Raw genomic sequence first — 24,380 nt, forward strand, 5'->3', positions numbered from 1 at the left:
GTGATGCACTGAAGAGTTGTTTAGAAGAAAGGGTTCCTGCAGGGGAATGCTAGACTCTGGAGAGGATCAGATTTCTTCCTTGGGTTCCACTGTGTTTTTATTATGGAAAATTGTGAATACCAAGTCTAGGATTTTATAAATCTCAATTCAATAAACTCTATGTTACTTTTGTTTACTCAAGTTACATTCTAATAGGTAGTGTCTTATTATTTTTGTTATAATCTGCACATCTAGGATGCATTCTTGGCTGTGAAATTTTCATATTTCTTTAAAGTTGGTTCCAGGTTCTTTAGTCAGTTTCATTCAGTCCTCATACTTAACAGAGAAAAGCCAGGACTACACTGACCTGATATTAATAACAAAGTATTTGTGTACAAGATGCCTTTGTTCAGAATGCCAAAAAGCAAGAGTGAATTTCCAAGACAATTACCAGCGTTACTGAAGATTTAATGGTTGGGGCTTATGCAACCTGAATTAAATACCAACATTATGGTTACCTGAGTGAGTGATTCCTGGTAAGATCAGGTTGACGCTCCTGTAGAATTTCAAAGATGTTGGGCTGGCGCAGAAATGCAACAATCTTGTCATTGTAAGCTGAAAAAACATACATATGTAATAATATTTTAAAATCTGTTATTTTATGCACATAAATACAGACTTTTTAAGTTTTGTTTTTCTGGTTCATATTCCTTGTATTCAAAGTCATAGTTTAGAGCCACTAAAGATGCTTAAATTGCAATTTGTGTCTATCCTTTTATATCAGTATTGGACTTAGATCTGTTAGGTATGACTGACTTAAGCACTCATTAAACTCATCTGATGAGCCATATTTATTATCAAATTGCAAGATGAGATCACCAACAAGATGCTAGATACTGATTGTTTTATGCTATTGCTTACCAAACTCAACCTTATAAGCAATTGTTAAAAATGGAAAACCATCTTCTGATTAAATGTCAGCCACCTACAGAGGTAAAGAGGTAGAGCAAGAGTTGCTAAAATACCATAGTTGCCAGCAGCAACTACCAATATGCAGAGGCAAACCATTCCCAAACTCTATGTGGAAATAAATGCCATTAAGCCACAGGGTGGCTCTTTACCAAACCAACTAAACCAACAGCTACAATACAACCAGCATCATCAATTATGTACATAATATTTTAAAAGGAAAATCTATATCTTAGTCAAGGCTGGCTAATGATTACTGAAATTTTAAATTTAATTAACGTTTACTAAAGGCTCTGTTAATACTCTTTTGTCAAGAAACTAATTTGCTTACTTAAGATAATTCATCTTGATTACATTTATTTGAAATCAGAAATACAGATATAGTTAAATTACAGAACTGAGTGTCTGAATTCTCAAACATCAGAGATTCTAGTCCAGTCAATACTTTTGTGCTCATAAATATGATCAAGAAACATTCCTTACTTTAACAAAATATCACTCAAAAGAAATATAATTCTCTACACATTTGCCACTTCAAATTTTAGCTGCATCATGCTAATTTTAGAAAAATGTAAATAAAATAAAATAAAAATACTATCTGCTAACATGGAATCCCATTGTCAAACTCAAAGTGTCCCTAACTGCACATTTCACCACATATAAATAAAAAAAACCATTTTTATAATTGAGGTTTTGTCAGCAGTTTTTACATTCTATCTAAGATCAGAGACTAGATAACTTTTTAAACCACAGTTTTATAGTACTTTAAAATTCTATGTGCAGCATTTAGTATCATATGAGTAACAGCATAATAAAACATAGACTGTTCCATTTCTACCCAAGGTTTCTTCTTATTCAGTGACTGTCGAACTTTTTAGGACATGGGCACTGCATTATATTTCATGGTAAAGTCTTTCTTGAAAAAGTAAAAATTGTAAAGCAAAACCAGACAAATGGAGAGCTGCTCAAATTTAAGATGGAACAGGGAGCCCGTCTGGCCTCCTGCCAGTCTGTCCACTCCACCTGCCTTAGGGGCTCTAGGTTTGAAAACTGATCTACTTCAACCTCATCATTTTACTAACAACTCAAGTTGTTCTTTAGGCCAATTTGCCTCCATTCATTTATTTTTATTTTACAATTTTGGAGACTTTTGCTGTCTTGCATTTGCTACAAAACCCCTTAAGAATGTGCCATCATTGTTTTCTTATTTTGTGAGGTTCACACATCTTTTAAACTCTGTCTCAAGCATTAGATATATACTAAATAAATGCTTGTCCAAATGCCTAATTTAAAATGACCACACAATACAGCTGCCTTAAGAACTCATTTTTCCTTAACTTCAACAATCTAATATAATAGCACTACTCAGGTAAGGTAGAGTAGTGGAAAAAATTCTCATCCTATAGGATTTTACAAGACGTAAGTGTTTTGAGACTCAAATCGATTTCTTAGGGATAATGCAGCAGTTTTTCAGTACAGGGCAAATGTAGCAGGCTGACAATAGGGAAATGTGTCAGCAGAGAAGGCATGGGACACACTGACATGAAAAGCAACGATAAAGATTTCGGGAAAGAGATGACATACCCACTGGAACCATGTCCTGGTACTGTGGCCTACTGACTGTATTGAATGTACTCGATGGCCTGGGAAGAACTGGTGGTCCTGCATGTCGAGAATCTTCTCCTACCTGCAAACACAAGCAGTGTTTTTGTTCTGCACCAAATCCTAGAATACTTTACATCAGGACCCCAAGCCAAGTTGTTCAGAACACTTGATAATAAGCATTGTTAAGTACCAACTGATCAGAAGAGAGGCTAGCTGAAGAAGCTGACACAGGACTCTCAAAAGCTCTGCTTTAGTTGCTGAATTGAGGGGATGGGTTGGGGTATAATGTCCCTGAGAGGGGTCAGGGCAGTAACTGTTGACCAAGTGGTACAGGAGTAGCTCAAAATGCCTACACCTCTTGGGGATGTAGATTGCTGAATACCTGTTCCTCAGGAATAACTTCTACCTGACAGAACACAAACCTGCAAAAATACAATCAGAGAGAACACTTGGGTGGTACAAAATTCATCAGGCAGTGCCAGGATATTATACCTTCTTTTGGCCAAGGCAGGTCAGGGAATTCCCTGCCTCAGCAGAGGAGAGGTTGAAGAGCAACAGTCTTCATGTGGGTTTCCGAGTTGGATATTATCTCCTCAGAAGCAATTTTACATGCCTATTAGAGCACCCAGTACAACAGCTCTTTCTGGTTTGAACCTCCCACACCAGCAAGCTAATCACAGCAGGTGTGGAGGAGCTAAATAGGGTTGCCCCAACCTGAATTAATTACGTACTGATTATAGACTTAGAAACTCATACATACAAGGAGATAAATAAAAACATCCATTAATAGTCTTACCAGAAAACTCTAACAATGCTTTAGCTTCTGTTTTAGCATTTTTCCTCCGTACTACAGAAGTCTTTTAAGACAACAGTACAACAGTCGAAAAAGAGAGTAAGAGAACAAAAGGCAAAACAACCTCCTGGATTTATAAATTGGTGCTTTTAAAATACAGTTTCTACTCCCACCCATTCAAACCCTCATAACCATTTTTTCATACTGCATCCATTAAGTGTTCAGTGAGGGTTCTTCTAAAGGCCCTAAAGCTGGAAATATTGTCTCCACCCTCGACTGCTTGTTTATCCTTCAAGAATGTTCTCACTCATTCTTCAATGTAGTTCAAACAGCCCCTCCTCGATGAAACCTTCCCTTCCCTTCAAGCTGACATTACATGTCACCTTCTCTGAGCACCCACAGCACTCGGGGTACATTTCTAAAGCAGCTGCCATTATTAACAGTCTATAAAGCATTTTTTGCTTGTATTGTTATTCATCTGGATTACGGTTAGTTTTATATATTCTCTCCTTAATAAGAACACAGGAACATACATTATTTACTTGTATCCCTCACACCAATCACGTTTCTACACTACAGGTGTTTAGTAAGTATTCATTTGTTGGATGGAAGAGATACCAAAATTTCTACTACCTGGAATATTTGCTAAATAAGTCTAAGGGAATGGCTAGGAAGACTTGTGAACGTAACTAGAAATTTCCCACTCTGCTTCTCTTGAGTTATTGGCTCTGAGGAATGAAGTCAGCCCCTCTTGGGGGAGATTCAATCATTAACTATACCTTGTCAGTCACCAAACTTATCATTTCAATCTACCAACAAATACTTTCCCTCCAGTCAGTAAGTTGCCTTGTGTCATCATTTCCCAGAACAGCCAAAGGTCTTCTCCTTGACACCCTGCTTCTTCAAGCCAGACCATTATCAGTGGGCATGCCGTGATAAACGTCTGTATTACTGCAGGATGTGCGTGCTTCCGACAGCTGGGCCAGAAAGCACATTCCCCTCAAGGGTTTAACAACGCTGAGACTGAATGCTGAGTCTTTATGGGGTCGTCTCTGTTCCACTGCTCAGTTTCCGTCAATAAGAAGTCCTCACTCAAATTTTAATGTGTACCTTACTATTCCTACTGCTAGACCATGAAAATAATTCAAGTTCTGAGGCAGAGGAGTTGAAAGAAAATGTAAGTATAGCTGCTAATCTCATGCATGTAGTCCTGATCAGACAGAACAGCCAGCGGCATATTGTGAAGTCAAATAAGGCAGGCATCTAAAGTGCACTGGTTGCGTGATAAAACCAGGCACGGCCCTAATATGCTACATATCACGAACAAGGTCCAAAGGTGAGAGGTCTGTTCTGCTTGTTAGATGAATGCTATTAGCATCATCCAGTTCACCACTAATGTTTTATATGACAGCCAGGTAGAGATTTATTAGCTACTCATAAAACATGAATATTTTTGTGCATACCTCATCCTGCAATAGATTTATATATCATTTTTATGTGAGCTTCTTGTGTGTACTCTTCTATGTCTTCACTTACAACCAGCAAACACACATAATCATTAGAGCTAGTATGTAAATCATGAGGGGAAATTCCAAGAGTGGAATTTTGATGAATCAAATCCAGTTATTTATTACATTCATAATCTTTTCTTATACTAGAAGCTACAAAAATATTTGACATACACTGTAATACTGAAAATATGATATGCACATAGATGGAACTTGGAAAAGGCATGCAGGAAAAGAATCTTAATTCTTCTTGTCTAAGGGAATTTTTAGAAACAATGTATATCAAGTGATAATATATGACATTCAAAGCGTAAGTCTGTACTGAGGAGAAAATATGTGACCTAAAACATTCCCCTTTTATTTATTTAACCTGCTACAGAGAAAGGGAAACAGGTAGAGATTATTTCTTTTCTTTTCTCTTTTCTTTTCTTTTTCTTCATTTTTTTTTTCTGGTTAGATTATTAGAGAGCCCTCACGTGGTTACCATGGGACACTGCAAACTAGCAAAGTGTAATAGAGTACAGTAGAGCTTTTAGTAATTCTTAATGCCACCCATTTTCTCTGAGCACTTAAGAGTACATAAATCAACCCTCATACATATCCTAACTTTAAAGAATATTAGTGAGGATGCCACAACCCCATAGCATTGGCCGAAGATTTTAATCTAATCCAGCAATCCTCACTTAAGAAACTTCCCTATCTTTAACCTAATTTTAATCCCCTAAAAAAGTTACATTCATTTCTTCCTATGAAGCTGCTCTTAGGTATGCAAAAGGGCTCATCATCATCCTCTTTTGAACACTGTATTGCCTTATGAATTCCCTCTCACCATCCACTGAATTTTTTTTTTTTTTTCTAAATCTCTAATTTCTTCAACCTTTCCTCACATGCCCTACCTTTTAAACCTGTAATTTAGGCTCTGTGAGTTTCCAGAGAAGCCCCGTTAACATTCCAACACTTTCAGCCTCCAAATGATAGTCTCTAAATCAAACTAGAAAAACAAAACAATAAGAAAGAGCCAGCACGATTCCATAAACCCCACATCCCGTGCTTCTATCAGCCTACAGGTCGGTCGCTAAGGCTCGGGACTCACCTCGCCTGCGCTGTGGCTGCGCTGCCTGGTCAGGTGCTGTCGATGCACCAGCGCGCTCGTGGGTCTGCTGCTCTGAAGCGGGAGCCGGGGATCGATGAAAGTGGTGGTACGGGAGTTGTGGTCGACAAAAAATGCCTAGGAAGCAACCCACTCAGTCAACACTCCGTACATGGCACACACCTGTCTAGCGGTCCTATCATTGCACACATGCAGGGAAAGACCCACTTTGGAGTAATAACCTTAGCTCCATTTTCTCGTTAATTTCAAATCTTCAGGAGAATTTCTCCTTCTTCCCTCAGGGCAGACCAGAAGAGAGGAAGCAACGCTTAGACTGGATGCAGAAAGAAGACAGCAGGAAGGAACACTGTTCCTGGCTTTAGGAAATATAGTCATCAAAGACAGGATCTTAGAAAGAAGCCGCCTGAATGGGCATTTGGGCTTCTCTTAACTGATGCTCTTTGCTCTTACTGCTATCGGTTATTACCAAGTTTTTCTTTCAAACATCATTGACTTCTCTCTTCCTTCTATGTAATCAGCTACCAAGTCCTCCCCCATTTTCTGATTATAGTGTCTCCCCTATTTGTCCCATCCCAGCCTATCATCATTCCATTACTTCAGGGCTTTCTCTTAAACATATAATTATTAATAGTTTCTCAGTTGTTCCACATCTCTACAACCTTATTCATTGAATGGCACCTCACTATCAGAATTTTTTTTTCTAAAAGCTTTGACTACATTTCCACTCCAATCCAAAGCCTCTAATGGCTACCTGTTATCTATAGAAAAAACATTCCAACCCTTTGGTCAGTTTTCCAAGACGCTTTACAATCTCCTTCTTACTTCCTTTCCAGTTTGGTCATTGATCACACACCCAGACAAATTCTATCACATACAATGACTTAGGGCAAGACACTTAAGTTCTCTGGGCTATAGATTCCTTATAAAAACATGCCTCCTTCATTCATAATAAACATTTCTCCACCAAAAAGTGATAGGAAGGAGGAAACCATGTCTGTCATGTTTACTGCAGAATCCCTTGTGACATGAAACCACAAGCATAAACCATTTCCCTCAGTTTTGCAGTAAGGATTGCATGTAATGTAGAAAGGCCTTTAATAATTGTTTGTTTAATTCTAAAACTCAATGCAAGTGCTATTTTTCATTATCATTAGGAACAAAATGGTGTTAAGTTTGCAATGTAACATTCATTCACGGCAATAATGAAGCCCATTATCTCCAGGATAATTAGAAAATATAAGTTTTCCATGATCAGACAAAGTTAATTAGGTCAAGATAAAAGGGACTATTAGGAGAGCCTGGAGACTCATTACTGATAAATGTCAGGACACATGATATATGCCAAATAACCTAAGCAAAAAAGAACTGATGGAGCTCTGTTAACAAAGTACCTTGAAGACTAGGAATGAATGCATCTAGGCAAATCCCAGGGGGAGATGGTATATTTATGTTGATCAAAAATTCGCCTTTCCATTATGAAACAAAATGTTCTGCAGATAATCAGGAAGCAGAGCAAAATAATTTGTAAGTAGCTCCCAAATAGGGGGAAAAATGACTTCTTAAAAAAAATAACTTTAAGCAGAATGTGCACTAGAAACAAAGCAGAATATGGTCAGAACAAGAATCCTTGTCTGTCCCTTCTCTCAATATCCGATCCAGGTACAAAGACTGGATTAAATGGAAGTCTTGTAGGATGGAGTCATCAACCTCACATCCCTGGGTAATGCTCCCTTTTCCATAACCTATCAGGTGGAATGTCTTTCTTCTCTGAATGCCAACAATAAACCCTACACAGGCTTGTATTGGCAGGCTCTGGTCTCAAATGTGACACTAGTCCCCGTTTGATTTTGAGCTTCTAATACACTTGTATGTATATTATTTCTGCCACTATTTAAAATGTCATAAAATAGAAATTCATTTTTTTAATATACATTTCAACATAATACGTATTATAGTGAATTTAATATTATCTTTATGTATATTAAGATTAAGCTCTTATTACTACAACAATACTATTAGCCATGTCGTTTAAGGGGAAAATACAAAGAGTATGAAAGTAGAATTGCCTATTTACTCTACCTAATTTCTTAGGAATGCTTTGAAGGAACAGGTGGTCATTTAGAGGTAAAGATGAATCACTTGTAATTATAAGGACAAATGGGTGTGTACATCTAGATCAGTTGTGATTTACATCGAGTGTCATAGTATAATCTGACGTGAAGAGGCTTCTCTAAAATCCATTCTATAAAAAATTATACTGTAAATGCCTTCAGGGTAGGGACTCTTTCTTACTCACCCTGTTCTCCCCAATAACTTTTAGGGCTGCATCTGGGAGAAAGAGAGTGCTCAGTAAATATACTGCCAAAAACTCGAATAGCAGACTCCTGACCAAAATACAGGAAGACAACTGACAATGAACTAACCAAGTATTAAAAGTCACATTCTTTTACGTAAGCATAGAAATACTGAAGGATTTGAGAAAAATACATGAGAGAAGTGTGTGTGTGTGTGTTGGGTGAAAAGTGTGGAGAGCCGAAGACTATAATACCACAAATAGGATAAAAGGTTTTAAAACACACCTCATGTGGACATGGATAAACTATCAAGTTAAAACTTGAGAAGTCTGAGACAAAGTAGTGATTAAATGCTTGGGATCTAGAAAAAGACAAGCCTGGGTCTGAGCTCTAGCTCCACCACTTACTAGTGACGTAACATTGGGCAAACTACTTAACTTTTTCAAACTACAATTTCTTTTCTGTTAAATAGCTATAATAATGCCTACATCAAAGGAAGATAAAATGAGATGGTTCATATAAATTTTTGAACATTGTACCTGAGACCCCTTAAATGTGAGTTAATATTATTATTACTAATAATAACAGTATTAACTTCCGAGACATTTTTCTAAGGATTAGAGTGTTTCTCCATGCAGCCCATAAGCAAAGCTCAAAAAAAAATAAAAAATAAAAACGAGGAGAACCAGTGAACCCACACTTCCCAGGCTCCTTGTAGGTACGTATGGCCTAGATTAAGTTCTGGTCAATGAGATGTAAACAGAGGGTCACATTATACTTCTGGAAAACTCCTTTCCAAGGAGATTTTTACAAGGTAAAGCCCTCCTTCTGTACTTCATCCATTCTGCTCCCTGAAACAAAGATGTAATTGCTAAACCCCAGCAGCCATAATGAACCCTGAAGATGAGGGATGGCTGAAGAAAAAGCCGCAAGGCCCTTACAACTTAAGAAACCACCTTAAGAGCCCTAGACTGCCTATCTCTGAACTTTTTTTTTTTTTTTTTTTGCGGTATGCGGGCCTCTCACTGTGTGGCCTCTCCCGTTGCGGAGCACAGGCTCCGGACGCGCAGGCTCAGCGGCCATGGCTCACGGGCCCAGCCGCTCCGCGACACGTGGGATCTTCCCAGACCAGGGCACGAACCCGTGTCTCCTGCATCGGCAGGCGGATTCTCAACCACTGCGCCACCAGGGAAGCCCTGAACTTTTTTATGTGACAGAATAAAATCTTGTAGAGTAAACTTTGTATAGGTCTCTGTCACAATGCAGCCAAACCAAATCCTAATTGATGCACTGAAGTCAACAATGAATGCATAAGCTGGCCACCACCATTATAAATAAGGATTTTCATTATTTCATAAATAATGATTTCTCATTATTGTTCACCTTTAATACAGTTGGGTAACAGTCCGAGATTTAAGTGAAATGTAGAGTTGGGAAAGTATAAAGCTGAGATTTGAATCCATGTTTCTGACTTCAAAGCCCAGTGAGCAGTGCCTCTTTCCCCTCCCTCTCCTTTTCATAGTTCTCCTCTTTCTCTTCCGTTCTTTCTGCCTCCTATTTTTCCTTTTGATGTTCTTCCCACTCCCCTCACACAGTACTTGATTTTAGAAAAGTATTTAAGTTTTTATTGAATAGGCCGACAATAACTGTCACTCAGAGCACTGGGCCTCACCACTGTTTCAGCGCTGAAAAGATTGCTACTGATGCTGGACAGCAAACTACATCCTCTGCACAATCTGTACGGCTCCCCTGCTGGAGGCTGGGCTGTGGGTGGAGCATAGGTGCTAATTTGTACAAGGAGCGCAGTTTCAGAGTAAATGGAATGTGTATACTGTTTACATGTGCTTTTTAAGTCTGCCAAGTACTTGGGGGAAAAGTCTCAATTAAGACCACTATTGAAACCACGCAGCTAGCACACTAGCGCTAGCCGAGGGCAGCACGAAGAGGCAATTCCTTGGCATGTGCTTTGGCTCTGCTCCGTTCCCTGTGTGACCCTGGACAGGCTTCCTCGGTGCTTTGCTGTATCCACGTAAAAGAGATGACTGAGGTCACAACTGAGTTGTGGAAGATGTATTCTACTTTAAAACAAAGATCAAAGCATAGAAAAAATACAGTGCTAATTTTAGGCTTGCCATTTCTATTTGTGACGCACAAATCGATTTTGTCACAAAAGTGGATCACTTTCCCATAGGATGTCCTAACTAGTTCAAGCCAGTAATGAAGTTGACCTATTCCTTTTTTTAAAAAATATAATTTGGGTCACCATTTTATTCTCTTATGTCACCATTTTTGAATAGCCTGCCTTTATTTATGAAATTGTCTACCATGTATCAATAAATATTGTCTGAATAAACAGTATATTGAGAAGGCAGACAAAGCAATTGTATCAAAAAAGGAGTCTTCTTCAGATTAGCCACTAGCAAGGCAAATTTTGAACAACATAGATGCCCTACTGTTAAGTTTCATTAAGGAAATTCACTCAAGCTTCCCAGTGCTGGACCAACTAGGGCTAACAATATAATCAAAAACTGAAAGGAATGCAAATACCCAAATTCAAATCTCATTTAAAAAACTTCTACCCTTTCGCTGCTTCAGGGCATGATCAGAGTCAGAAAATATGGGTTGGATGGAGCCAAGTGGTATTTCAGTGAGGCCAAACAAAATACACTTCTCTCTTTACACAATTCTTTTTTTAAAGCTTCTATTATTTTAAGAAAAGAAAAAGGCATCAGTATTTGTGAAGAAATACCAACCTCAGGCTCAACAAATCTAAGTTACAGAAGTTTGAAATTGTTTCCACTTAACATTTTGCCAAACCAGGAATCCATATTAAAAGACCATGTAAACAAAATAAAACAAAAAGCACTTGTAACTATGCTACAGAAAGACATCATCAGATCTTCTCTCTTTCTCTAAAGAGCTATGGAAACAATGAAAGAACAATAATTTAAAAGACAGCAGCACTGCATATTGAATCTGTTCTAACTTCTAGTTTCTCAACTCTATAATGTCTTAAAATGCTCACAAAGTTCATTGTAATCGACTTTAATTTTTATAAAGATTGTAATTTACTCACGCATTCTCTCCCTTCCGTAATATAAATCTCAGCTCCTGGTCCCCTCTCTAGTATTTCCCCAATTATAAGAATAAACATGCTATCATTTTCTCTACATTATATCCCAGACAGAACTCCATTACCAATACTGGAGATGAAAAGCACTGAATAGTAGAGTTTATTGTAACTAAAAAAACAGTCACGCTAACATTTTCTAACATTTGGTTCATCTGAAGGAGTGAGTGGTCCCAAATATCTCATGACATCTATCAATAACAAAAAAGTTAAAGAAGGTTATTTTGTTAAACTGCCATATCAGAGATCTAAAGTTGCTAGGAGAGAAAACACGGACACATGGCACCGTGGATAAGTAAAACATCTCCAAAACTTCAGATGTAAAATGTTAGTTAAAGGGGCGGTGGTATTTTATGTATTGGGAGTAGTGGTATTTAGGTGTTAGAAGTATAATACAGGGGAGCCAGTGACATGCTGGGGATGGCCTGGACCAGCTTACAGGAGCTGGTGGTGAAATCTCAAGGAATTCTCAAGCTAGTTGATGATGATGCTGGCAGCCTGAAATTGGCTATGGTGGGAGAATTTACACCATGGAAAATGGCAAATGTTACAGATCAGCCCTCCTCCCCACCGCCCCTGAGGAGCTGGTTGCTAAGCATTTATCAGCACGTCACTGCAGAAGACCAAGGATGGAGTTATCCAAATCAGCACATTTCAGGTAGAATAGAAGGGCATTGCCATGAAATTTTTAAATAGTACTCTACATTTTTTAAAAAGATTAGTGCTGGTCAGAGGACAACTGTTTAAAGATAAAAGGCAAAGGCCATCTTCATACTTGGGCAATTCCTTCAATATTCCATGAGTTTAGCATTTTATTCAAAAATACATTCACAAAACCAACCTCTGCTTTATTCTCTCATTCTGAAAGGTATACTGCCCTAGAAGGATTCTTCACCTCTGTCTCTATGTGTGGGTTACTTTTTGGTCTAACAAGATTGTACCCCCTGAAAAATAAGCAAGAGATATTATAAAAACTATGTGTTATTTATAAATTTAGAGTTTAATTTCATCTCTACCTGGATTGCTGTGTAACTGGAGGTGATTAAACCAGATAACCACCACAAAGAGGTATTAGTTGTTTCAAAGCAATTAAAGAGACGTGTCACAAAAATAATTAATATAGTGCTCTAATGAATGCAAAATATATTTTTCAAAGTGTAGAACTTATTCTGTTAAGAGACTTTTGGGATTCACTTGAAACCTCCAAATATTAAGTTGCATTTTACTCATTAAGATGAACCTGACCCAATAAACTGTGGCCATCAGCTTCATGTGGGATTGAAACCAAAGTCTATGTCATCACAGGGGCAACTTCTACAGCCACATAAGCTATTAGCATCTGGTAAAATGAGAATCCTCAAGTAGGCTCTGACTGTGGTAACTTTCACTGTACAAATATTTGCTCTCTTCTAAAAAAATCTATCCTCATAACCATAACTCCTACTTGCCATGGTCATCGAAGTTGAATATTTGGACCATACTGACACTCACATCCCCAATTTGACATCCAAAGTCACAAACCCCTAGAGTTACAAAGCTTGGCTTTAGAGATGGATGTCCATTTAGCTGGGTGATATTATAGCAACTGTTTTTTTGTAGGGAAAAACACAAGAAACTATGGGAAAAGACATTTCACTTTAAATAAGGAGACTGTTACCGTTTTACATTTTCATTTAAAGAGCCCATCACGTTTATATCACTTTTAAAGTTCAAAGTTTCAGTTTAGGCTCAAGTAGAATGATCTGGGGAAAGCACCCTGTGTTAATACTGTTTGAGAGTACAAAACAAAGAGGCAGGAAAAAAGTTATTCGATATTTAACATTTGAAAGGGGAGTCAAAAATAAACACTTTTCTTAAAAATTAAACCAAATGGTTAAGTCCATTATATAAACTTATTAATAAGAAATATCAAGCTTTGCAATATTTTTCTAATTGTCCATGTCATTTTGTATCATTCTCTCTGTTATCCTTAACCCTCTGTAGTGGTGCTTCCACTGACTTTACTCCATCGATATTGGTCTGTGATTGTTAATTTTATTTATTTATTTATTTTTTTTTTTGCAGTATGTGGGCCTCTCATGTTGTGGCCTCTTCCGTTGCAGAGCACAGGCTCTGGACGCGCAGGCTCAGCGGCCATGGCTCACGAGCCTAGCCGCTCCGCGGCACGTGGGATCTTCCCGGGCCGGGGCACGAACCCATTTCCCCTGCATCGGCAGGCGGACTCTCAACCACTGCGCCACCAGGGAAGCCCTGTGATTGTTAATTTTATGTGTCAACTTAACTGGGCCACTGGGTGCCCAGACATTTGGCCAAACATTATTCCGATGTGTCTGTGAGTGTTTCTGGATGAGATTCACCTTTCAATCAGTAGACTGAGTTAAGCAGATCACCCTCCCTAATGTGGGTGGGCCGCATCCAATCAACTGAAGGTCAAAAGGCTGAGTAAGAGGGAACTGCCTTGGCCTGACTGAGTTGGGACACTGGTGTTTTCTTTGGTCTCAAACTGCTGGGTTTTGGATTGGATCTTACACCATCAGCTCTCCTGTGTGTGTGTGTGTGTGTGTGTGTGTGTGTGTGTGTGTGTGTGTGTGTGTGTGTGTATGTAATATAGGGTCTCTCAAAATGTTCCCATTACTTCGTTTTTTTTTTCTTCGTTTTATTTATTTTTGGCTGCATTGGGTCTTCGTTGCTGTGCGCGGGCTTTCTCTAGTTGTGGCGAGCGGGTGCTACTCTTAGTTGCAGTGCGCAGGCTTCTCATTGCGGTGGCTTCTCTTGTTGTGGAGCACAGGCACCAGGCATGTAGGCTTCAGCAGTTGTGGCACATGGGCTCAGTAGTTGTGGCTCATGGGCTCTAGAGTGTAGGCTCAGTAGTTGTGGCACACAGGCTTAGTTGCTCCACGGCATGTGGGATCTTCCTGGACCAGGGCTCGAACCCATGTCCCCTGCATTGGCAGGTGGATTCTTAACCACTGCACCACCAGCGAAGTCCTTTTTACTTTGTTTTGTTTTTTTATACATCTTTATTGGAGTATAATTGCTTTACAATGGTGTGTTAGTTTCTCCTGTATAACGAAGTGAATCAGCTATACATATACATATATCCCCATATCTCCTCCCTCTTGTGTCTCCCTCCCACCCTCCCTATCCTTTGTGACCCTAGGTGGTCACAAAGCACTGAGCTGATCTCCCTGTGCTATGCAGCTTCTTCCCACTAGCTATCTATTTTACAGTTGGTAGTGTATATATATGTCCATGCCACTCTCTCACTTCGTCCCAGCTTACCCTTCCCCCTTTCCCCTCCCCGTGTCCTCAAGTCCATTCTCTATGTCTGCATCTTTATACCTGTCCTGCCCCTAAGTTCTTCAGAACCATTTTTTTTTTTTAGATTCCATATATATGTGTTAGCATATGGTATTTGTTTCTCGCTTTCTGACTTACTTCACTCTGTATGACAGTCTCTAGGTCCATCCATCTCACTACAAATAACTCAATGTCATTTTTTTTATGGCTGAGTAATATTCCATTGTATATATGTGCCATATCTTCTTTATCCATTCATCTGCCGATGAACACTTAGGTTGCTTCCATGTCCTGGATATTGTAAGCAGAGCTGCAATGAATATGGTGGTACATGACTCTTTTTGAATTATGGTTTTCTCAGGGTATATGCCCAGTAGTGGGATTGCTGGGTCGTATGGTAGTTCTATTTTTAATTTTTTAAGGAACCTCCATACTGTTCTCCATAGTGGCTGTATCAAGTTACATTCCCATCAACAGTGCAAGAGGGTTCCCTTTTCTCCACACCCTCTCCAGGATTTATTGTTTGTAGATTTTTTGATGATTGCCATTCTAACTGGTGTGTGGTGATACCTCATTGTAGTTTTGATTTGCATTTCTCTAATGATTAGTAATGTTGAGCATCCTTTCATATGTTTGTTGGCAATCTGTATATATTCTTTGGAGAAATGTCTATTTAGGTTTTCTGCCCATTTTTGGATTGGGTTGTTTGGTTTTTTGCTATTGAGCTGCATGAGCTGCTTGTAAATTTTGGAGATTAATCCTTTGTCAGTTGCTTCCTTTGCAAATATTTTCTCCCATTCTGAGGGTTGTCTTTTTGTCTTGTTTATGGTTTTCTTTGCTATGCAAAAGCTTTTAAGTTTCACCATACACTAAAATAAACTCAAAAGGGATTAAAGACCTTAATGTAAGGCCATACACTATAAAACCCTTAGAGGAAAACATAGGCAGAACACTCTATAACATAAATCACAGCAAGATCCTTTTTGACCCACTTCCTAGAGAAATGGAAAAGAAACGGGCGCGGAGCTGCTGAAGAGACAGGAGACTTTTTCTTGCCTCTTTGCTTCCTCGGGCGCGAGGAGAGGGGATTAAGAGCACCGCATAAAGGAGCTCCAGAGGCGGGCGTGAGCCACGGCTGTCGGCACGGACAGTAGAGACGGGTGTGGGACGCTAGGGTTGCTGCTGCCGCCACCAAGAGGCTTGTGTGCGAGCCCAGGTCACTCTCCACACTGTCCCTTCCGGGAGCCAGTGCAGCCCGCCACTGCCGGGGTCCCGGGATCCAGGGACGGCTTCCCTGGGAGAACGCGCGGCGCGCCTTGTGTATGTGTGTGCCGCTGTGTAAGATTTTGTCTGTATAGCTTTGCTTTCACCATTTGTCCTAGGGTTAGACCGACCCGTTTTTCTTTTTTTTTTAATAGAAATTTTTCTTCTTAATAATTATTTTTTATTTTAATAACTATACTTCATCCTACTTTATTTTCTCTTCTCCCTTTCTTTCTTCCTTTCTTCCTTCCTTTCTTCCCTCCTTCCCTCCTTTCTTCCATCCTTCCTCCCTTCTTTCCTCCCTTCCTTCCTTCCTTTCTTGCTTTCTTCCTTCCTTCCTTTCTTCCTTCCTTCCTCCCTTCCTTTCTTCCTTCCTCCCTTCTTTTCTTCCTTCTTTCCTTCCCTCCCTCCCTCCTTCCTTCCTTCCTTCCTTCCTTTTCTATTTTTTCTCCCTTTTATTTTGAGCCGTGTGGATTAAAGGCTCTTGGCGCTCCAGCCAGGCACCCAGGGCTGTGTCTCTGACGTGGGAGAACCAACCTCAGGACACTGGTCCACAAGAGACCTCCCAGCTCCACGCAATATCAAACAGCGAAAATCTCCCAGAGATCTCCATCTCAACACCAAGACCCAGCTTCACCCAAGGACCAGCAACGAACAGTGATGGACACCCTATCCCCAACAAAGAGCAAGACAGGTCTATAGCCCCATCCATGAGCAGAGAGGCTGCCTAAAATCATAATAAGGCTACCAACATCCCCAAACACACCACCAGACACGGACCTGCCCACCAGTAAGACAAGATCCAGCCTCATCCACCAGAACAGAGGCACTAGTCCCCCCAACCAGGAAACCTACTCAACCCACTGAACCAACCTTAGCCACTGGGGACAGCCACCAAAAACAACGGGAACTATGAACCTGCAGCCTGCAAAAAGGAGACCCCAAACATAGTAAGTTAAGTGAAATGAGAAGACAGAAAAACACACAGCAGATGAAGGAGCAAGATAAAAACACACCAGACCTAACAAATGAAGAGGAAATAGGCAGTCTACCTGAAAAAGAATTCAGAATAACGATAGTAAAGAGGATTCAAAATCTTGGAAATAGAATAGACAAATTGCAAGAAACAGTTAACAAGGACCTAGAAGAAATAAAGAAGAAGCAAGCAACGATGAGCAACACAATAAATGAAATGAAAAGGACTCTAGATGGGATCAATAGCAGAATAACTGAGGCAGAAGGACGGATAACTGACCTGGAAGATAAAATAGTGGAAATAACTACTGCAGAGCAGAATAAAGAAAAAAGAATGAAAAGAACTGAGGACAGTCTCAGAGATCTCTGGGACAACATTAAACGCACCAACATTCAAATTTATAGGGGTCCCAGAAGAAGAAGAGAAAAAGAAAGGCACTGAGAAAATATTTGAAGAGATTATAGTTGAAAACTTCCCTAATATAAGAAAGGAAATAGTCAATCAAGTCCAGGAAGCACAGAGAGTCCCATACAGGATAAACCCAAGGATAAACACACCAAGACACATAATAATCAAACTGTCAAAAATTAAATACAAAGAAAACATATTAAAAGCAGCAAGGGAAAAACAACAAATAACACACAAGGGAATCCCCATAAGGTTAACATCTGATCTTTCAGCAGAAACTCTAAAAGCCAGAAGGGAGTGGCAGGACATATTTAAAGTGATGAAGGAAAAAATCCTACAACCAAGATTACTCTACCCAGCAAGGATCTCATTCAGATTTGATGGAGAAATTAAAACCTTTACAGACAAGCAAAAGCTGAGAGAGTTCAGCACCACCAAACCAGCTCTACAACAAATGCTAAAGGAACTTCTCTAGGCAAGAAACACAAGAGAAGGAAAAGACCTACAAAAACAACCCCAAACAATTAAGTAAATGGTAATAGGAACATACATATCGATAATTACCTTAAATGTAAATGGATTAAATGCTCCCACCAAAAGACACAGACTGGCTGAATGGATACAAAAACAAGACCCATATATATGCTGTCTACAAGAGACCCACTTCAGACCTAGGGACACATACAGACTGAAAGTAAGGGGATGGAAAAAGATATTCCATGCAAATGGAAATCAGAAGAAAGCTGGAGTAGCAATTTTCATATTAGACAAAATAAACTTTAAAATAAAAACTATTAAAAGAGACAAAGAAGGACACTACATAATGATCAAGGGATCAATCCAAGAAGAAGATATAACAATTGTAAATATTTATGCACCCAACATAGGAGCACCTCAATACATAAGGCAAATACTAACAGCCATAAAAGGGGAAATCGACAGTAACACAATCATAGTAGGGGACTTTAACACCCCACTGTCACCAATGGACAGATCATCCAAAATGAAAATAAATAAGGAAACACAAGCTTTAAATGATACATTACACAAGATGGACTTACTTGATATTTATAGGACGTTCCACCCAAAAACAACAGAATACCCATTTTTCTCAAGTGCTCATGGAACATTCTCCAGGATTGATCATATATTGGGTCACAAATCTAGCCTTGGCAAATTTAAGAAAATTTAAATCGTATCAAGTATCTTTTCTGACCACAATGCTATGAGACTAGATATCAATTACAGGAAAAGATCTGTAAAAAATACAAACATATGGAGGCTAAACAATACACTACTTAATAACGAAGTGATCACTGAAGAAATCAAAGAGGAAATCAAAAAACACTTAGAAACAATGACAATGGAGACACGACGACCCAAAACCTATGGGACACAGCAAAAGCAGTTCTAGGAGAGGGAAGTTTATAGCAATACAATCATACCTTAAGAAACAGGAAACATCTCGAATAAACAACCTAACTTTGTACCTAAAGCAATTAGAGAAAGAAGAACAAAAACCCCCCAAATTTAGCAGAAGGAAAGAAATCATAAAGATCAGATCAGAAATAAATGAAAGAGAAATGAAGGAAACAATAGCAAAGATCAATAAAACTAAAAGCTGGTTCTTTGAGAAGATAAACAAAATTGATAAACCATTAGCCAGACTCATCAAGAAAAAAAGGGAGACGACTCAAATCAATAGAATTAGAAATGAAAAAGGAGATATAACAACTGACACTGCAGAAATACAAAAGATTATTAGAGATTACTACAAGCAACTCTATGCCAATAAAATGGACAATCTGGAAGAAATGGACAATTTCTTAGAAATGCAAAACCTGCCGAGATTGAACCAGGAAGAAATAGAAAAAATGAACAGACCAATCACAGGCACTGAAATTGAAACTGTGATTAAAAATCTTCCAACAAACAAAAGCCCAGGACCAGATGGCTTCACAGGAGAATTCTATCAAACATTTCGAGAAGAGCTAACACCTATCCTTCTCAAACTCTTCCAAAAGATAGCAGAGGGAGGAACACTCCCAAACTCATTCTATGAGGCCACCATCACCCTGATACCAAAACCAGACAAAGACGTCACAAAGAAAGAAAACTACAGGCCAATATCACTGATGAACATAGATGCAAAAATCCTCAACAAAATATTAGCAAACAGAATCCAACAGTGCATTAAAAGGATCATACACCATGATCAAGTGGGGTTTATTCCAGGAATGCAAGGATTCTTCAATATATGCAAATCAATCAACATGATACACCATATCAACAAACTGAAGGAGAAAAACCATATGATCATCTCAATAGATGCAGAAAAAGCTTATGACAAAATTCAACACCTATTTATGATAAAAACCCTGCAGAAGCTGGACATAGAGGGAACTTTCCTCAACATAATAAAGGCCATATATGACAAACCCACAGCCAGCATCGTTCTCAATGGTGAAAAACTGAAACCATTTCCACTAAGATTGGGAAGAAGACAAGGCTGCCCACTCTCACCACTCTTATTCAACCTAGTTTTGGAAGTTCTAGCCACAGCAATCAGAGAAAAAAAAGAAATAAAAGGAATCCAAATAGGAAAAGAAGAAGTAAAGCTGTCACTGTTTGCAGATGACATGATACTATACACAGAGAATCCTAAGGATGCTCCCAGAAAACTAGTAGAGCTAATCAATGAATTTGGTAAAGTAGCAGGATACAAAATTAATGCACAGAAATCTCTGGCATTCTTATACACTAATGATGAAAAATCTGAGAGTGAAATTAAGAAAACACTCCCATTTACCATTGCAACAAAAAGAATAAAATATCTAGGAATAAACCTACCTAAGGAGATAAAAGACTTGTATGCAGAAAACTATAAGACACTGATGAAAGAAATTAAAGATGATACAAATAGGTGGAGAAATATACCATGTTCTTGGATTGGAAGAATCAACATTGTGAAAATGACTCTACTACCCAAAGCAATCTACAGATTCAATGTGATCCCTATCAAATTATCACTGGCATTTTTTACAGAACTAGAACAAAACATTTCACAATTTGTATGGAAACACAAAAGACCCCGAATAGCCAAAGCAATCTTGAGAACGAAAAATGGAGATGGAGGAATCAGGCTCCCTGACTTCAGACTATACTACAAGGCTACAGTCATCAAGACAGTATGGTACTGGCACAAAAACAGAAATATAGATCAATGGAACAGGATAGAAAGCCCAGAGATAAACCCACACACATATGGTCACCTTATCTTTGATAAAGGAGGGAAGGATATACAGTGGAGAAAAGACAGCCTCTTCAATAAGTGGTGCTGGGAAAACTGGACAGCTACCTGTAAAAGTATGAAATTAGAACACTCCTTACCACCACACACAAAAATAAACTCAAAATGGGTTAAAGACCTAAATGTAAGGCCAGACACTATCAAACTCTTAGAGGCAAACATAGGCAGAACACTGTATGACATAAATCACAGCAAAATCCTTTTTGAACCATCTCCTAGAGAAATGGAAATAAAAACAAAAATAAACAAATGGGACCTAATGAAACTTAAAAGCTTTTGCACAGCAAAGGATACCATAAACAAGACCAAAAGACAACCCTCAGAATGGGAGAAAATATTTGCAAATGAAGCAACTGACAAAGGATTAATATCCAAAATTTATAAGCAACTCATGCAGCTCAATAACAAAAAAACAAACAACCCAATCCAAAAATGGGCAGAAGACCTAAATAGACATTTCTCCAAAGAAGATATACAGATTGCCAACAAACACATGAAAGAATGCTCAACATCATTAATCATTAGAGAGATGCAAATCAAAACTACAATGAGATATCATCTCACACCGGTCAGATTGGCCATCATCAAAAACTCTAGAAACAATAAATGCTGGAGAGGGTGTGGAGAAAAGGGAACACTCTTGCACTGCTGGTGGGAATGTAAATTGATAGAGCCACTATGGAGAACAGTATGGGGGTTCCTTAAAAAACTAAAAATGGAACTACTATACGACCCAGCAATCCCACTACTGGGCATATACCCTGAGAAAACCATAATTCAAAAAGAGTCATGTACCAAAATGTTCATTGCAGCTCTATTTACGATAGCCAGGACATGGAAGCAACCTAAGTGTCCATCAACAGATTAATGGATAAAGAAGATGTGGCACATATATACAATGGAATATTACTCGCCATAAAAAGAAATGAAACTGAGTTATTTGTAATGAGGTGGATAGACCTGGAGTGTGTCATACAGAGTGAAGTAAGTCAGAAGGAGAAAAACAAATACCGTATGCTAACACATATATATGGACTCTAAGACAAAAAAATGTCATGAAGAGATTAGTGGTAGGACGGGAATAAAACACAGACCCAGAGCATGGACTTGAGGATATGCTGAGGGGGAAGGGTAAGCTGTGACAAAGTGAGAGAGTGGCAGGGACATATATACACTAACAAATGTAAATTAGATAGCTAGTGGGAAGCTGCCACATAGCACAGGGAGATCACCTCTGTGCTTTGTGACCACCTAGAGGGGTGGGATAGGGAGGGTGGGAGAGAGGGTGACACAAGAGGGAAGAGATATGGGAACATATGTATATGTATAACTGATTCACTTTGTTGTAAAGGAGAAACTAATACACTATTGTAAAACAGTTATACTCAAATAAAGATGTTAAAAAGAAAAAAAAACTTTATAAAAGCTATGAATTTGTTCTTAAGAATACATCGTAACTCATCTTAAATAGTATTGTAAGTTTAACTTAAACTTTTCTCGAGGTTCAGGTGTTATTAATAAGAAGCTCCCTCCTGAAGCGTGTCTGGCAAGTTGTGACTGGCAAGAAAGGAACCTCCCCTTCCACGTCTGCATGATAAGTTCCCGATTCCCTTTAGCTAAGGATACAAAATGACTTAGCAAGTTAAGTCTCTACATAGAGCAGAAACACATGCAGTATTATCTCAACTTGGTTTCCCTGGACCTATGGTTTTCTAATGAGTATAGCTCCTCATGACACCAGGTAAAATATTGTCAGAGTTGAGAACAGAGCTGAATTCTTCAGCTGCTAATGCTCTTTTATATGCAGGTATAATACCATCATTATTTTCCAAAGCCCTTTCTTGGACCACCTGTAATCTTCCATTTAGTAGAATGTTTACAAACACTGGGCTCGCAGGCTGTTGACCCATAATCAGCACCAGCAAAGCGACATCCTCCCCTGGAAGGAGAGAGCACAGGAAGTGCCAAGGGTCCCTGCTTGCAGTTCCTAGTGTCCCGGAAAGACTTCCCTGCCATGCGCACCTGACTCTGATACAACGCCATTCTATCTGTGGTCCAGGGACCTAATCACAAATCCATCCTCTTTCATCTATTCTACTTCATGCTTGCCACTTCTAATCTTCTCTAGGCTGGGAATTAGAGGTTTAATTAAAATTAAATTTTTAATTTAATTTAATTTAATTTAATTTAATTTAATTTAAATTTAATTCTGTAAATTAAAAAAATTTACAGAAATCAAGTCAATAGTTTCAATGAAAGTCTGAGGGTTCCTCCCATGCATTAAAATACATACATGTACTTTGTTATATCTAGTTTGACTGCTTATAAGTTCTTAGATAAGATTGCTGGAAGCTGAGTTCAGGATGAGTAAGATGCTACTGTGATAGTATTGCCAGAGGGTACTTTGGGGGAGAACGGCATTTATTGAGTACTTTCCACATTCCACATTGAATGCTCTTCTCTGATATGGTTTACTTCTCACTTTGTTCAAGTCTGTGTGCATGTAGAGCCTTATCTGTGAGGCCTTCCCCAGCCACCCTGTATAAAATAACCCTCCACTCCTGCCTTTCTCTAGACCCCATCTCCTGCTTTCTTTTTTTTTTTTTTTTTGCGGTATGCGGGCCTCTCACTGTTGTGGCCTCTCCCGTTGCGGAGCACAGGCTCCGGACGCACAGGCTCTGCGGCCATGGCTCACGGGCTTAGTTGCTCCGCGGCATGTGGGATCCTCCCGGACCAGGGCACGAACCCGTGTCTCCTGCATCGGCAGGCGGATTCTCAACCACTGCGCCACCAGGGAAGCCCCTCCTGCTTTCTTTTAAATCATAGCTTTAATCAGCTCTTGGCATGCTATGTATTTACTTATCTGTCCATTGCACATCTCTTTCCATCAGAATGGCAGTTCCATGGAGTAGTTGGCTTAGCTCTTTTGCACAGGTGCTCAATAAATATTTGTTGAATGAAAAAGTCAAGCATAGTTATTGTAAATATCTTGTCAATGTAATCCTCCCCACCCTACAAGTCACATATTTCAAGCCTTTTTAGAGATAGGGAAACTGAGGTTGGTTACTCAATACTTGGAGAGCATAATGTGGTGGTTAAGAGCATGGATCCTTGAACCAGACTGCCTGGTTTACAGCCCAGCTCAGACACTGTTCACCTCTGTGACACTGGGCAAGTCACTGAACCATTCTGGACCTGGGGCCCTTTATATGTAAATAGCAATAATAATAACAGTACTGCCTTACAGAGTTGTTGAGAAGAGCTTAAACATATAAAGGGCTTAAACAGTTCATGGCTCATAGTAGGTGCTGAACAAGAGTTAATAAATAAAATCTTAGCTGAGAAACACCTTATAAGAATTACTAATTTTCTCATTCTGATTTCTTACTTCTATAACAACCTCCTGATTACAAGCCAGCTTTCTGGTTCATCTGTTGAAGAAGGAAGTACGGATGTGTTTACCCAGCCTGGGTGAGAGTTATGTATTTCTCATCATAAATTCATCAATCTGTGAATCTTGTTTTAATGTGCTAACAAAACCAGGGTTCTGTATCAACAAGACTGAGGCACAAACGCTGACAGTGTCACAGACACACCTTGCGCTGTTGCTTAGCAACCTCCTAGCCACCTTCTCCAAACAATGCCGCAACTTGTATTCGACTACCCACAACACAAGCTGTATAGCTAGGAGAAGGAAGTGTTGTTGCCTAAGAAACCTTTTCTCTAATCAGTAG

The 24,380-nt window shown here is 39.1% G+C and overlaps 1 protein-coding gene across 5 annotated transcripts in view; it reads right to left on the bottom strand.

Moving 5' to 3' along the window:
* HECW2 (HECT, C2 and WW domain containing E3 ubiquitin protein ligase 2) overlaps positions 1 to 24,380 on the bottom strand; it is a 408,801-nt gene that overhangs the window by 85,055 nt on the left and 299,366 nt on the right. For all 5 annotated transcript variants that reach the window (XM_059051743.2, XM_067026482.1, XM_067026483.1 and 2 more), the window contains 3 exons: positions 5,948 to 6,082; positions 2,533 to 2,635; positions 498 to 594 (listed from right to left, as the gene is read on the bottom strand). In XM_059051743.2, the coding sequence (XP_058907726.1) occupies positions 498 to 594; positions 2,533 to 2,635; positions 5,948 to 6,082 (335 nt within the window). The remainder of the gene's footprint in view (positions 1 to 497; positions 595 to 2,532; positions 2,636 to 5,947; positions 6,083 to 24,380) is intronic.

Source organism: Kogia breviceps, chromosome 2, assembly GCF_026419965.1.
Source record: "Kogia breviceps isolate mKogBre1 chromosome 2, mKogBre1 haplotype 1, whole genome shotgun sequence".
NCBI lineage: Eukaryota > Metazoa > Chordata > Mammalia > Artiodactyla > Physeteridae > Kogia > Kogia breviceps.